Source organism: Labeo rohita, chromosome 24, assembly GCF_022985175.1.
Source record: "Labeo rohita strain BAU-BD-2019 chromosome 24, IGBB_LRoh.1.0, whole genome shotgun sequence".
NCBI classification, from domain to species: Eukaryota; Metazoa; Chordata; class Actinopteri; order Cypriniformes; family Cyprinidae; genus Labeo; species Labeo rohita.
The window spans coordinates 26,935,604-26,951,307 of NC_066892.1; the positions used below are offsets into that span (position 1 = coordinate 26,935,604).

At 37.0% G+C, this 15,704-nt stretch overlaps 1 protein-coding gene across 3 annotated transcripts in view; it reads left to right on the plus strand.

Annotated features, from left to right (window-relative positions):
* The window catches only part of sugct (succinyl-CoA:glutarate-CoA transferase), a 167,561-nt gene extending 157,043 nt beyond the window's left edge, over nucleotides 1-10,518 (plus strand). For 2 of the 3 annotated variants that reach the window (XM_051097775.1, XM_051097777.1), the window contains one exon: nucleotides 8,965-10,518. In XM_051097775.1, coding sequence (XP_050953732.1) covers nucleotides 8,965-9,128 — 164 coding nt within the window. In that variant the 3' untranslated portion in view covers nucleotides 9,129-10,518. Of the gene's footprint in view, nucleotides 1-3,457; nucleotides 3,670-8,964 lie in introns of those variants that run through there. The other variant, XM_051097779.1, reaches the window with a different exon arrangement.
* Nucleotides 10,519-15,704: the final 5,186 nt, after the last annotated feature.

Sequence of the window (15,704 nt, forward strand, 5' to 3'; positions counted from 1 at the left end):
ATAAGAGTTTACATAAAAGACTTTTACATATAATCCACAAGAGAAAATGATAGTTGAATTTATAAAAAAAAAATACATTCATACATAAATTCAAAAGTTTACATACACTTGATTCTTAATACTGTGGTGTTGCCTGCTGTTTTTCAGAAAACTCCTTCAGGTCCCACAAATTCTTTGGTTTTTCAGCATTTTTGTGTATTTGAACCCTTTCCAACAATGACTGTATGATTTTGAGATCCATCTTTCCACACTGAGGACAGCTGAGGGACTCATATGCAACTATTACAGAAGGTTCAAACACCCACTGATGCTTCAGAAGGAAAAACCATGCATTAAGAGCCAGGGGTGAAAACTTTTGAAAAGAATGAAGATCTGTACATTTTTCTTATTTTGTCTAAATATGTTTTTACCCTGAACTTCAAATTCAAAAAGTTTACACCCCTGGCTCTTAATGCATCATTTTCCCTTCTGGAGCATCAGTGAGTGTTTGAACCTTATGTAATAGTTGCATATGAGTCCCTCAGTTGTCCTCAGTGTTAAAAGTTGGATCTCAAAATCATACAGTCATTGTTGAAAAGGGTTCGAACATTAACATTTATTTAAATTAACATTTAACTTTTTATATCTATTTAACTGTTTATAAAGCTTTGTTGAGAAGCCAATAATAGGTGTCCACTGAAGCTGAAACTGAAGTTAAAGCGAAACTAATAAACATTTTGCTCACCAAGTTCATTAGGCTGTCTGTGGGCTGTTTACAGTTGCTAAGCAACTTGCGGCATTAATTTAAAATTCATTTCATGTGTTTGGTCACAGCCGTGTGCACGTCGGCTTCAAATGTGACTCAGATTTTACAGTCGGAACGATCTGTGTCATACATTTCCGTATATGTCAGATAAAGTGGTGTAGATCAGATATAGATTAGTGTAACTAATCTGAACCGGACAGAACTATCTAGTTTTAACAGGTTGTCTTTCTTGAAGCAAGGAAGCTGTTATCTGCGAGGGAATGGAAATGAGGTGACCACGACAACATATTGTCACTGATATTTACTCAACGGAAAGAAGCTTGACTCAGTATTTTCCACTAGCGTGGGGGAATCATGGAAATACCGGAAAACGAAGTTCAACCTTTTTTCAATCAGGAAGGAAAGTGCGCTTTATGGTTGGATGATGATATTTACATGCAATCAGAGGTCCACATGATGCATGCATGCATATCGCTCGGAAAATGTCAGGAGCAATTTTGATCAGCAGTACAATTGTATATTTAGCATGTCGGTGTGGTTTTCGGTAATCTTTCAATCCTGTCTCCCAGAGACAATCTGAGCTTACTTCAGTGCTGCAGTGATGTTCACAAGTAACTTATTTTAAGCTTTTCCAGCCAAAATGTGTGTCGTGATGTTTATGTGCTTCACACATTAAGGACAGGGGATCCAATAATAAAGAATTGTGCTTGCTGATATATGCATCCTAAAAATGCTGAATGCAATTTGTATGGAAACTCCATATGGTTGAGAATTGAGAAAGGCTTTTGGTTTTCAAATCAGTTCCTGTTTTTGAATTAAGGAAGCAAACAGGATGCAGAATTGCAGTTTGAATTATTCAACGAAAAACTGTAATTTCTGGCTTTTTAATGTTGCATTGGCAGAATCTTCTTTTGCTGTTTATTGATGGCCATTCAAAAGTAAGATCTGTACAGTTTTATGTGGAAGTTTGGGAACCCCTTGCAGAATATGTGAAAATGTGAATAATTTTAACAAAATAAAAGAGATCATACAATATGCATGTTATTTTTTATTTAATACTGTCCTGAGTAAGATATTTTACCTAAAAGATGTTTACATTTATTCTACAAGACAAAAAAAAATATTAAAATAACCCCTTGCAAAAGTTTGGGAACCCTTGGTTCTTAATACTGTGTGTGGTTACCTGGATGATCTCTGTTTTTTGTTTGTTTGTTTGTTTTTGTGATGGTTGTTCATGAGTCCCTTGTTTGTTCTGAACAGTTAAACTGAGCACTGTTCTTCAGAAAAATTCTCCAGGTCCTACAGATTCTTCAGTTTCCCAGCATCTTTTGCTTATTTGAACCCTTTCCAGCAATGACTGTGTGATTCTGAGATCCATGTTTACACACTGAAGACAACTGAGGGACTCAAACACAACTATTAAAAAAGTTTTAAACATTCACTGATGCTCCAGAAGGAAACAATGCATTAAGAGCCAGGGGGTGAAAACTTTTTGAATTTGAATATTAAGGTAAATTCTTTTTAATTTGTCTTCTGGGAAACATTAAGGTATCTTCTGTTACTTCCGAAGGGCAGTGCTAAATGAAAAAAAAAAAAAAAATGGTATTTTAACAAAATAAAAAAAATTTGGACATCTTCATCCTGTTCAAAAGTTTTCACCCCCAGCTCTTAAAGGAGAAGTCCACTTCCAGAACAACAATTTACAAATAATTTACTCACCCCCTTGTCATCCAAGATGTTCATGTCTTTCTTTCTTCAGTCGTAAAGAAGTTATGTTTTTTGAGGAAAACATTTCAGCATTTTTCTCCATATAATGGACTGATATGATGCCCCGATTTTGAACTTCCAAAAGGCAGTTTAAATGCGGCTTCATACGATCCCAGATGCAGTTGTTAATGATCCCAGCCGAGGAAGAAGGGTCTCATCTAGCGAAACGATTGGTTATTTTAATAAAATTGTGGAGGGTGGAGGGGTTACATATATGTAAGCATCTTTTATGAAAAAAATATCTTACTCAAGACAGTACTAAATAAAAAATAACATGCATTTTGCATGATCTCTCTTATTTTGTTAAAAATATTCACATTTTCACAGATTCTGTAAGGGGTTCCCAAACCTTTGGATAAACCTGTACTTTTTCTTTCCAGGGCTACATTTATTTGATCAAAAAATCTTTAAAAATGTTAAATATTATGAAATATTTTTACAATTCAAAATTAATTGAATATATATTAAAATGTAATTTAGAAGCTGAATTTTCAGCATCATTACTGCAGTCTTCAGTGTCACATGATCCATGATTTGCAGCTTAAGGTAGTGTAAATAGACCACTTTATGCATTTATGCACAGAATGCATTTCTGCCTCTTTTTAAACTTTCTTCAACTTCCTGTGTCATGTGACCAATTTAATTCACATTCACATTCATGATTTGAAAGGAAACCTTGCATACAATGCATTCTTTACTACAAACCATTGGTTCCACTTTATAACAACATTTAATTTAAATTAACAACTTGATGACACTATTTAATCTAATCTAATTTAATGCTGAGCAGATCATTAGATTAAAGAGCTTGTCTGAAGAACCCAGATTCTCTGTTTCCTGTAGTGTGACGTCCCTGTAATTGAGGTGTGGGTGATTAGTGACAGAGGTTTTTCCACCGAAATACCATCTAGAGCTGAATTCGGCCCTGCGTTTCTGTATGTTCAGGTCCAGCGTACGTCTAGTCGTCGGGTCAGACTTCTGAAGTATGCGGTGGAAAGCCAAAGTAGTGAATGGATAGAGTTTGGAATGGGAGGAGAGAACACAGCTAGCTTTGTTGCGGTAGAGCGAGAGGAAAACCTTGGACCGTGCCTGCGGAGGAGAAGAGCGTCCCGCTCCCTCGTTCGCCACGATAACAGCTGAGGAGAAGCAGATGTGGGAGCAAGAGGCAATTATGAGCCTGCGGCCAGTCGATCAGAAGCGAGGGAGGGGGAGATAGAGGATGTGGTTAAGGCATTGCTTCTAACTGCTGAGGCTGCGAAACCACACACACGCACACAATCATGTTTGAGATCTGTTGTTCCCTCCTTTTTTGGATGTTTCTTTTATTTAAATGGCCGTTTGACTCTCATCTTCATGTTGCTGCATTTCCTGTGTGGACTTTTCTCTCCATCTGTCTGGAATCTCTTATCTTAATAAACGTAAAAAGTCGCCAGTACCTGTCTGCATAGTTAATTTTGTGATTATTTGGGTTCATTGTGGTAGGATAATAACACATTTTGTGGATCGTCATGTCCTTGGCCAAACAGAAGACGCCAGTGCATGGAAAAGAAACACGAATTAGATCTCAATCTGCATTATCTCAGTTGTTTAGATAGGAATGAGATGAGAACAAATTGAGACTTTTTTTTATAGCTTCCCCCTTTTTAGATTTTTCTCCTGAGAAACTGTTCTCTAATTTAGATAGCGTTATGACCTTAAATAGTTGTACTCACCCTCAGGCCATCCAAGATGTAGATGAGTTTGTTTATTCATGGGAACAGATTTGGAGAAATGCTGCATCACATCACTTTCTCACCAGTGGATCCTCTGCAGTGAATGGGTGCCGTCAGAATCAGGATGTTTTTTAACTTCAAACCATTGCTTCTGAGTCCATAATCCATAATAAATTCTTTCTCCAGTGAAAAAATTAATATTTTGTTGTCCTCTCACGTTAAAATCCACCCACTTATTTGTTTAGAGCTGTTTTGGCTTGCATTTTTCTCTCCTGATTCAGACTAGTGTTGCACCGGTACTAAAAAAGTATTGCGATACCCTGCTTTTAAAAATGACCAGATTCCACATTTTACTAGTGCCAGTACTTTAAGAATGCATTTTAACAAGAGCCGTATTTCCTGAGTAAAACACTGGGAAGAATAGATTAAAAGTAGCCTAGTACACTTAAATCAAAACACGATGGACTACTGCCTATTGAACATTAAGCTGCAAAATACTTTAAGGAGAAGTCCACTTCCAGAACAACAATTTACAAATAATTTACTCACCCCTTTGTCATCCAAGATGTTCATATCTTTCTGTCTTCAGTCGTAAAGAAATTATGGTTTTTGAGGAAAACATTTCAGGATTTTTCTTCATATAATGGATTTGAATTGTGCCCCCCGATTTTGAACTTCCAAAATGTAGTTTAAATGCAGCTTCAAAAGGCTCTAAACGATCTCAGCCGAGGAAGAAGAGTCTTATCTAGCGAAACGATCTTTCATTTTTTCAAAAATTACAATTTTTTATACTTTTTAAGCACAAAAGCTCGTGTAGCACAGGCTCTGGGATGCGCGTTCTTGAATGATTAGTTGATTTTGAACGAATCTTTAATGTGACTCGGGAAGAACGAGTCGTCTCGGGGAGTGATTTATTCAGTCGCGCATACGCAACATCCTATTAGGTTCTGTACTGGAATTAGTTCACCTGTTTTGAGTCTTTGGGTATTTCGAGTCGTTCGTTCATCTTATGGGGCTGTCACGTGATGAACGAACGATTGAAGTCCATTATATGGAGAAAAATCCTGAAATGTTTTCCTCAAAAACCATAATTTCTTTACGACTGAAGACAGAAAGACATGAACATCTTGGATGACAAGGAAGTAAGTAAATTATTTGTAAATTGTTGTTCTGGAAGTGGACTTCTCCTTTAAGCTGCATGAATCCTGCATGTTCTGTGTGTTAGTGAATAGTGCAGACGTGCAGTTTTGTTTGCTACACACTTACTGAAAGGTGCGTGACGCTCGCAGTGTTTTCAGCCTCTGCCGCCTCAATATATGACTACATGAACACATGAACATAATCTCTAGAACTGCTCTAAGAGTCACTTCATGAGCATTTTACTGTTTCTTTTGCGGAAAACTATCCCATGTTATATACAAACAAAAACCTGAAGGTATTCACAACAACCGTCAAAATAAAAGTTCGGTTAATATTGACAGTCAGAAATATATTGCTTAACGTAATGATGGTAGTACTACTACTACTAATTCAAATATTATTAAAACAATATTTAAGGAATATTTACCAGAAAAATTATTTACCAGAATTTGTTTACCACAAAATTGTAAATACACAACACAGAATTTCTGAAGAAAAAAAAAAAAATAATAATAAAAAAAATATTTTTCAAATCTAATTGTCCTTTATAAATTCATTAGACATGATTTTGATAAATAAAATGAAATGAAACAATTAAAATAGGATCCAGAAAATTAATGGAAAACAGATTCACAAAAACAGAAAAATAATAAAACGTATTTCATAGAGCTTTAAAAACATGTCATTTTTGTTTTGTTTTCATTCTTTTAATTAATTGTTAAATTGCAAAGGATGCATTGGTGAGCAAGTGATGTAATGCTACATTTCTTGAAATCTGATGAAGAAACAAACAGGGTGAGTACATTTTTTTTTTTTTTTTTTTAGCAAATTTATCACTTTTAAAATAATAAATATTGACCCATGTTTTGGACAATTTGAAGTATTAAAATAAATTATACATGTGGGGATTTATAAGCTTCCAAACAGTCCAACAAAGCAAAAGCACACTTTTCAAGCAGAGGTTACACAGAAAGACGTTAATAGAGTGTTAAATTGTAAAGTAATAGATATACTGTTGAAAATGAAGACAAAAATATTTGGACACTTGGTAGTTACTCTGCTAGGACATCTGTGCGAATGTGAGGAGAGCTGACTTCCACTAAAATTAACAAAACGCCAGCTGATTAAAAGTAAACCTGAATCTGATGCCACTTTTATATTTTGTTATCTGCTTATAATAACATGCATAAAGTGTGTCTTTAGTATCCAAACATTTATTAGGCTCGCAATATCTAAGGCCAGAGCTCCAGAAATTGCACTTTTATGACAGGCTGCTTCATGCTCATCTTTATCACATCAGAAGCATGCAGAATTAAAGAAAGCATATGGAAATGATTATGTGCTGTATAGCCTGACTGGAGAATCTAAATAGAAAGTAAGTGTTTTTGTGCCGTCACTTGGGCTTCTGTAGCCCCTTCTAGTCTGTGATCTGTTGCATGTCTTACTCTAGTCCGTTTGAAGAATGAGACTTTCCAAAGTGCCATTAATAACAAACGACAGGCCTCGCCTCTGGTCGACACGCACCGTCTCTGTTTTGAAAACCGCACTTTTTTTCTGCAAGGCCCCTGAAAACATTTGAAAAAGCGCTGGATGTTGGAGGTTAAGCAATCAAGACACATTTATGGGATGCGTTTGGCTCCGGCACTGGTGGTGAATGTGACCTGTAGCTGCGTAGGAGATGGGACTCATTCAAAACAATAAGGAAAAAATGCGTGAAGCATGTAGGTGTGCATCCCTTATTGCGTAAAACAGCTCACAAACGCCAATTGTCTCTTTGCTTTTTCGTGGAACGAGAGCGGGTTAGATAGTAGAATTGTGGGGGAGGCGAAACAATTAGTTTCAGCAAAATTAACATTTGCGGAAGAAAAGAGAAGTACGAAAAGGGAAGAATATGCTAATGCTGCCTAATGACAGCAATATCTGAGTTATGAGGAAGTGACTCACCCAGATGACCTACTCATTCATTTTGACATCATCTTTCTGTAAATGCCACATTTGGATAAAGTAGGCTGTGTTTATATTCCAAGATTGTAAGTCATTTACTTTATGGACTTTCCTGCAGGTTTGACGTACATGAGTAAATGTAACAGGAAGTAGCCGTTTCTTCTAACACCCCTCCTACACTTAGGAGCCTTCGCTTAAAATTCATTGTAAATGTTTCGTATTTTGGCTATCGTACAGTTCATATTGACTGCCGCATTCCAGTTTCATTTAGTGACTTGACATGATTTTTTTTAGGTATGATTCATTTCTCTCGCATATGGTGGCATAGATCAGATCTGGGATCCAGGGGTAATTTGGGCTGTTGATGTACACTTGGTTAAACAAAAAAATAAATATTTAATAAATAAGCAAACAACCACAAATACTATGGAATTTGTAACAAATTTGATATGATTTAAAATAATCAATATTTAAAAAAGATTGAATTAATTAATTGATAATTATTTATTTAACCTACACTACCAGTCAAAAGTTTGTGAACAGTAAGATTTTTTTTTTTTCCCCAAGAAGTCTCTTCTGCTCATCAAGACTGCATTTATTTGATCCAAAGTACAGCAAAAACAGTATATTTGTTTAAATAACTGTTTTCTATTTGAATATATATTAAAATGTAATTTATTCAAGTGATTTCAAAGCTGATTTTTAGCATAATTACTGCAGTCACATGATCCTTCAGAAATCATTCTAATATTTTGACATGCTCAAAACACATTTATTATTAGTATTGATTACATATGCTGAGTAGAATTTTTTCAGGTTTCTTTGATGAATAGAAAGTTCAGAAGAACAGCATTTATCTAAAATAGAAATATTTTGTAGCATTATAAATGTCTATATCATCACTTTTGATCAATTTAAAGCATCCTTGCTAAAAAAAAAAAAAAATTCTATCATTTCTTTCCTACATAAAATAAAATAAAATAAAATAAAATAAAATAAAATAAAAAATTAAATTAAATTAAATTAAATTAAATCAATTCAATTATACTGACTCTGCTGATCTTTGGATTTTTCTGAAGACTGGAATACTGATTCTGAAAATTTAGCTTTGATCACAGGAATAAATTACATTTTAAAATATATTCAAATAGGAAGCAGTTATTTTAAATAGTAAAACTATTACAATATTAGAGCTTTTTCTGTATTTTGGATCAAATAAATTCAGGCTTAGTGAGCAGAAGTGAATTCTTAAAAAAAATCATTAAACATCTTCCTGTTTAAAAACCTTTGACTGGGACTGTAGTTTTAAGAGTAAGAAATAAAAATCAAATCTCAATACAGTTTTGTAACAAAAATGCTATAAAAATTAAATAATTAATCTAAAATAACTATAGATTGAAACATATAGAATAATATAGACCATATATACATTTTCAACATTGATAATAATCAGGAATGTTTCTTGAGCAGCAAAAGCATGTTAGAATGGAAAGATTATGGAAAGTAATGCATTACGTTACTTTTGTGTTACTTTTTCTCACCTGAGCTGGGCTTGCAAAAGTTACATTTTACATTGTAAGGGCCTCATGCTGAAAATTCAGCTTTGCATCACAGGGATAAATTACATTTTTGACTTAATTTGTTGTTTCCACACAGGCCCCGCTGTGCGCTTCAGTAGTTTTGAGTGCAGCAATCCGATGCCGCCGCCTGTGATCGGCCAGCACACGGTCCAGGTTCTCAGAGACACGCTGGGCTACAGCGACGATGCCATAAACCAACTGCTAGCCTCACAGACCGTCACTCAGAACAAGGTGCAGTGACTGAGAGAACAGTCCAGAATGGAACGGCCAGCAGACGGGAAAGGAAAAATACTGCCTTCCTTGTCGGCTCAGTGATGATAATGTTGTGATTAAACTGATGAATGTCCATCAGAGGGGAAACTCTGAATGTAAAAATAATGATATCATAACACATTCAGTTCACACGCAGAATGAATGTTCACTGCTGAATGATTTCAGTCTTCAAAAATACTTTATTCACATCCAGAATTACATCCGTACTGCCTGTTTCATAATTCACCCAAGAATGAAAAGGAAAACAAATTGTGTAATATTATTGCATAAATGTGTTTAAAAGAGGCCTATTTTTAGGACCATTAAAATTACATTTTGCATTATGACATCATTTTGATCTCATCAGCACCATCCACTTCTCAGCAGTATAATAATAATACTGTTTTTGCACGATTGTAAGCATATATCATGGTAGGAATTTTCTGTAATAATTACTTAGTAATCATTTTATATCATTTCAACTATTTAGCAAAATCAATGGAAAGAGCTATAGTAATAATTAAAAAATAATAATAATAATAATAAAATTGAGGTGATTTTATGAAACAGCTCATTTTCCAGTGTAATAAGGCGATTTTAAATTAAAATTTTAAACATTCTATAATAAAATACAGCTCATTGAAAAACATTTCAAAACATGAGGTTAAGTTATTAAAACATCCAAAATTCATAGCATCATGTAAAATTTGGCATCAGCTCTTTACTGTTGTTATAAATATTATTTCATGCCTACAAGTATACGGGATACAAATGACACTCCTTTTATTTAGAATGTTCAAAACTGTACATTTCATAATAAATATGATGGGCTATTTATATTTAAAAATATCCGATTCTTCACTGTAAAAGACAATTTGTTGGGTCAACTTAAAATCATTTGTTACCTGGCTGCCTTTAAAATTTTAAGTTCAGTCAACTCCAAAAAGTTTAGTTAATTTGAAATGTTTAAAAAAAGTTGTACTAAATGACAACTTATATATTTGAGTTGATTCAACTTAAAATTTTAAGGCAGCTGGGTAACAAGCCCAGCTTTTAAGTTTAACAAACCAAATTTTTAGTTTAGTCAACTCAAATATCTAAGTTGTGACTTAGTACAACTTAACATCTCAAGTTGACTTATTTGAGTTCACTGAACTTAAAATGTTAAGGCAGCAGGGTAACAAATTATTTTAAGTTGACTCAACAAATTGTTTTTTTTTTTGTTTGATTTTGTTTGATTTTTACAGTGTTGTGAACAACAAACAACGCAACGAACAAATTCTTGTGACTCTACAAACATCTTAGGTTTGTTTCTGTAACTCAGCATATGACATACAGACAGTATTTTCCTTGTTCAATGAAATCTAAAATAAAAAAAAGTGTGTCTGATCTGAAATTTTCCAGAAGTGCTGTTATCTTCCACTGAATGTCTTCATCACGTCACCGTTTGTTGTGAGTTGTTGCAGGTGCGAGTTAAAGGCACAAGGTCACTTCACAGTCTTCTCAAGGCTTTTGGCTCTGCACTAATGCATGGTGGGACTGTTTAGCCGTGCAGCAGAATAAGCACCATTTCTGATGTCTAGCTGCCAAATCTTTCATGTCCGATTTCCTGCAGCTTGGGACACTGACTCATACCAGAACAACGTGAGAGAACGCAGAGAGCAAGGCACGAGAGCTCTTCATTCTGAACTATTATATTCGGCATGAAATGAATATTCTATTTTCTAATTGCGTGCTATTGATCTTTCTTTGAACAATTCAGCTATGCATGTGTTTCAGTTTTTTTTAAACCCTGACTTTTCCAATCATTTTTTTCCACTTAAAGCATGACACTTTCTCAGGCTTGCATACAGTCTTCCATCCGGCCAACAACTGATGCATAGAACCAAGTCCTGTCCTACATGTTCACCTTTACAAAAATTTGTTTCACGCAGATGTACAGATGTATGACTACCAGTGAAACAGGCAGTTATTTAATGTGATTGTCAGGTGATTTGTCTGGCCAGTGGAGGTGTTGAAGTTCATCTTGGTGCTCCAGCTCTCTAGGTTTTATGATTGTGACAAGCACTGGTTTAGCACTGGTGTCTATGATTAAAGATTTAGTAATCACAGTTCTTTCATGGATGTTGGCTTTGTGAAGTTCTCTGTGGTTGGTTTTTGTGGACACAGGCTCTCCAAGGTGAATATTGAGGCTTCTGTCACTTTTCCACAGTAGTTTGGACACAATCCTTCGTAGTATTTGATGTTCTCTGTTGTTCCGACTGTTGTTCTTAAAACACTAAACAATTAAGGTTACATATGCTCCTGCCAAATGATGATTTGTTTGTTTTGGAAGTCTGACTAACCACCAATTTCACCAATTTCAAAGGGAATGTAATTATTCGCACAAGTAGATTAGATACAAAGTCAGTGCAACGAAGTGAATTCATGCCGGCCGACACAAATGGCGCGAATTGAGCAAACATGATTGCCGTGTACGCGTGATATACACCTCAATACATGCAAAAAATTCAACTGGAGCAGAAAATTTGCATTGTTGCACAAGCCAATCATCAAAAAGCTTATTGACTCGTCCAGTTTGACATGTCTGCTTGTTTCAGAGAATGGAGGAGAGTATTACACAATGATTTTATTCACGAGAGTGACAATAATGTGATCAGAATGCAATGAGAATATTCGCTTCGTGCTTGGTGTGCACACACCATTATACTGCACTGATTCACAGCCTAGAGAATAGACATAACAAACAAACAAATTAAAGATAATCACATTTGTTTTTTCACAGTACCATACACTAATAATAGTAACCTCCATAATAATCTGTGTTCACATTGTCTTGTCCAATAAATGATGTCGCAAGTCCATTTCATTGTGACTTTAATGCATGAATCCTGCATTTGGAGACTCATAAGTACTTAGCAGTTTTAAATTAACTAACTGAAACTATTAGTGCTACTAACTTAAAGGGGTCATAGATTATGATTTCACCTTTTTAACTTTAGTTAGTGTATAATGTAGCTGTTTAAGCATAAACAACGTCTGCAAAGTTACAACGCTCAAAGTTCAATGCAAAGGGAGAAATTGTCTTTTACAGAATTCGCTTTTTAAGGCCTACAACAAATGGCTGGTATGGACTACAACAAGCAACTTCCTGGGTTAGTGACATCACAAACCCTGAAATTTACATAAACCCTGCCCCCAGGAAGATGCAGATACCCATTATGGCAAGAGGTGTGATGTTTCCGGACAACATGCACTAGGTGGTTAGCAAATCACAACAATCTGAGCCCATTGCGAATTTCTGAGGGAGGAACCAGGAAGTCAGGAAGGGTAAAATAATGTGATTTTTTTAAAAGACAAAGCATGAACACGTTACAGTGCACCCCATAAACACAATCAAGCCTTCCAAAAAAAGCTGGTAGACCACCCTTTTAATTAATTCCACGTCTGGCTTTCCATGTTTGCACTGTTATACGATAGGGGGCGCTATTATATGTTTTCTGATAGAGTACGGAATCTCTGGAGCAAAGCACATGTGAAGAAGAGGCAGAAACAAGTGATCGCGTATGTAAGCAGATGCACATATAAAACAGTGTGATCATCAAATATTAAACAGCATATAAATCAAAACTGCCTAACATTACAGAAATTAAACATGGAGCCAGGAAGTGGTTGAGAACTCTAAAGATTTGGATGTGTTGATGGAAGCGATCGTCTCTGTCAGTGTTTTAATTATCGTTCTGATACTCTTTGTCATACTACTAAATGTAGTTAACTTCCCACCAGTCTATGCTGGATATAAGTGGCATGGTGTGACGTGACAAAATACTATAGAACCCATTATAATCAGTGATGCTGTCTACACTGGATGTAGCACAACACAACAAATCCCTGACAGTAAACTGATGCCTTGTTCTATTTATGACATACTGACCTAAAATTTCAGATTGTTTGTAACGGTCACTTTGTCACGTCCGGAGTAGACATCCTCAAGCGCAACATGACAACTGCTGCATCCAGTGTAGACACAATGTCAGTCAGCTGTTTTCAAAACAGTATTGGTGTAGTAGCTTTCCCGCTGTATTTAAGTTTGAACTGGCCATTTAGGTGAGATTCATTCAACAAAATCTCAGAAAAGTGCAGAAGTAGGAATCCCCCAGTCTCATCTGAGTCATTGAACATTGAGTATCTGTCAATACTGAGTCCTGATAACAGTGTTCGGTGCACACTTCAAGTGCATTAAAGTTCTAAAGTTATTTAAATCAAACCAATTTATACAGGTATTTGCAAAGAGTCGCTCAGGAAAAAGGGGATCAAATGTAAAAATGCATTTGACGAAGACATCTCTCATAGTCTGTAAATAGAGTGATTCTTAGTGATTCATTACTAAAGTGTGCATATGTTAAACACAGAAACTGGAACGTGTGTCAGGCACTAGAACAGACCTCATTGGCCGTGTCCCAAATCGCACCCTAAACCCTCGCGGAGTCCACACTTTCATGACGTAATGTTGGGGTGGAGCAAACTCGCCTCAGTGTAGTCTCAACAGAAGCGGCCGCAAAGGGGGCACTCACGAGCACTCTTCTGAAAATTAAAATGACGAGTGGGAGACCCTACAGCCTCGTGGACTTAGCGCATATTGCGCTGGCTATTGTAAGTCCGCAAGTGCACATGAAGTGTGCCATTTGGAACAGGGCTATGGGTTCTCACGCATCATGTACACACTTTTGAGCGTCTACATTTGCTTTTAATGGCGGTTGGCAAACCTATTGTAAGGCGCATACTGCCACCTACTGCACGACAGCGGCATGAGAGCTGATGTAAAATAAGGATCGGGATTAGGAGAGTCGATACCTTAATTGGCCCCAGTCTCGATCCTTGAGATCGACTCAGTGCATCTCTAACATCAAGTGACAGTTTACCGCTCTTTTTTCAAGCTTTTAGATTCTAATGGCTCCCACAGGATTTTGGGACACCAGAATCTGTCAGTTGCAGAATCTGTCAATGAAGTACGTCAACAGGTACCGTTTGCCTACTGAATGCAAAAGACAGGTATGCTTTTTCAGGTGCAGGGAATGTGTTTTGATGGATACGATTCACTCAGGTTGGAAAGCGTCGAGGTCCTGAGCCTCGTTCTGACGACACTGTGAGAAATCTGCCCAGCTCAGTCCAGAGTTAAAGAGAGTTTTCCTGAATGAGTCATCTGTTTATACTGTTCCAGTTCATTTCACAGGAGACTTTTTTAAATAAGTCCCTTGGACAAAATAACGCTCAAATCATAATCTGCACAAGGTCGCATACTCAGCCCTAAGGTCCTTCCATTTAGTTAGAACGGACAATTAAGACTCAAACCAATAACCTTTTGCTGACATAATAATGGTGTGATCAAATCCCAGAATGTCTATGAAGAAACAGATGTCAGCTCTCCGAGGCTTCGCTGGGGAAGACTTTCCAGCCTAAGTTGGCCGTCTTAATGACAGCCACGCAGAGCGTCGGTAACTGTAAAGGTCAGAACTTGGCAAAGGTCATCATCGTCCCTGGAGGATGCTGGAAAAACCAAACGAGTCTGACTGTCATAAGCCTAGCATTGTGAAGAGGCCAATTACTCCCCATGAAAGCGGGTGGAGGTGTGAAGGTTATGATAACCGTACTCAATCTCCTCTCCTATCGCCACGAAACCATTGTTTGTTTATGTTTGACGTCGCTCTGCACTTTTTCTGCGCGCCGAATGTCAGGATGCCCGGATATGAAGTCCGGAGAGAGCGCTGGGAAGTGCTTTCCTGTTTTCAGTTTGTGTTCCGCTGACACGTTCGGAGAAGGAAACGGGTTATCCAGCCCGACCAGCTGCACATGACATTAGCCCCCTCCCTGCATCCCACGCTGCACCTCTCAGTCCTCAGCCAATGGGAGGTGACCCATGCCGCCGTCACTTCCAGTTTTGCGTGTGTAGGCCGTTGCTATGCCGACGGATGGTTTCCGGAGCAACCGGCGAGCGACAAAATGAACTAAGCAGACCTAGAGTGAACCTGCGGTTTTGGAGATGGGAAAAGTAAGGAGGACAAAGAAACTGAAGATAAGGATGGGAAAACCATCTGCACTGCAGCCCAGAGCAGGCGTCAACTTCTTGGACTCTTGAGTTCGGGGGTACCAGGTTGGTGTCCCAGACTGAAGTTGACCGTGTGCCTTTGTGGAGTCGGGATTGTCATTTTCTATGACTTGCAATGTCCAAATATACAGTAGCTGGAGTTCAGAGTTGGAAATTCCATCAAGTGTCAATGGGGTTGTTTCAGCCGGTTCCCCACCTTCTAGATTCATCTCACAGACATTTCACCATTTCAACACAGTTAGGATTCTCTTACCTCCAGTAAGAGCTCCCTGCGTGATCCTGTTTCTCAACTCCCATAGAGAAGTCCCAATATTAAAGCAGACAAAATTACTCCTGTAATGTTTTTGTTTTTAAATATCTAATGATTTATGAATTCCACAGCCTTTAGTGTCATGAGAGAAATGAACGTGAGAGTGTGAGTGACCTTGAGCATCAGAAGACGAGCGTGTGTGTGTGTG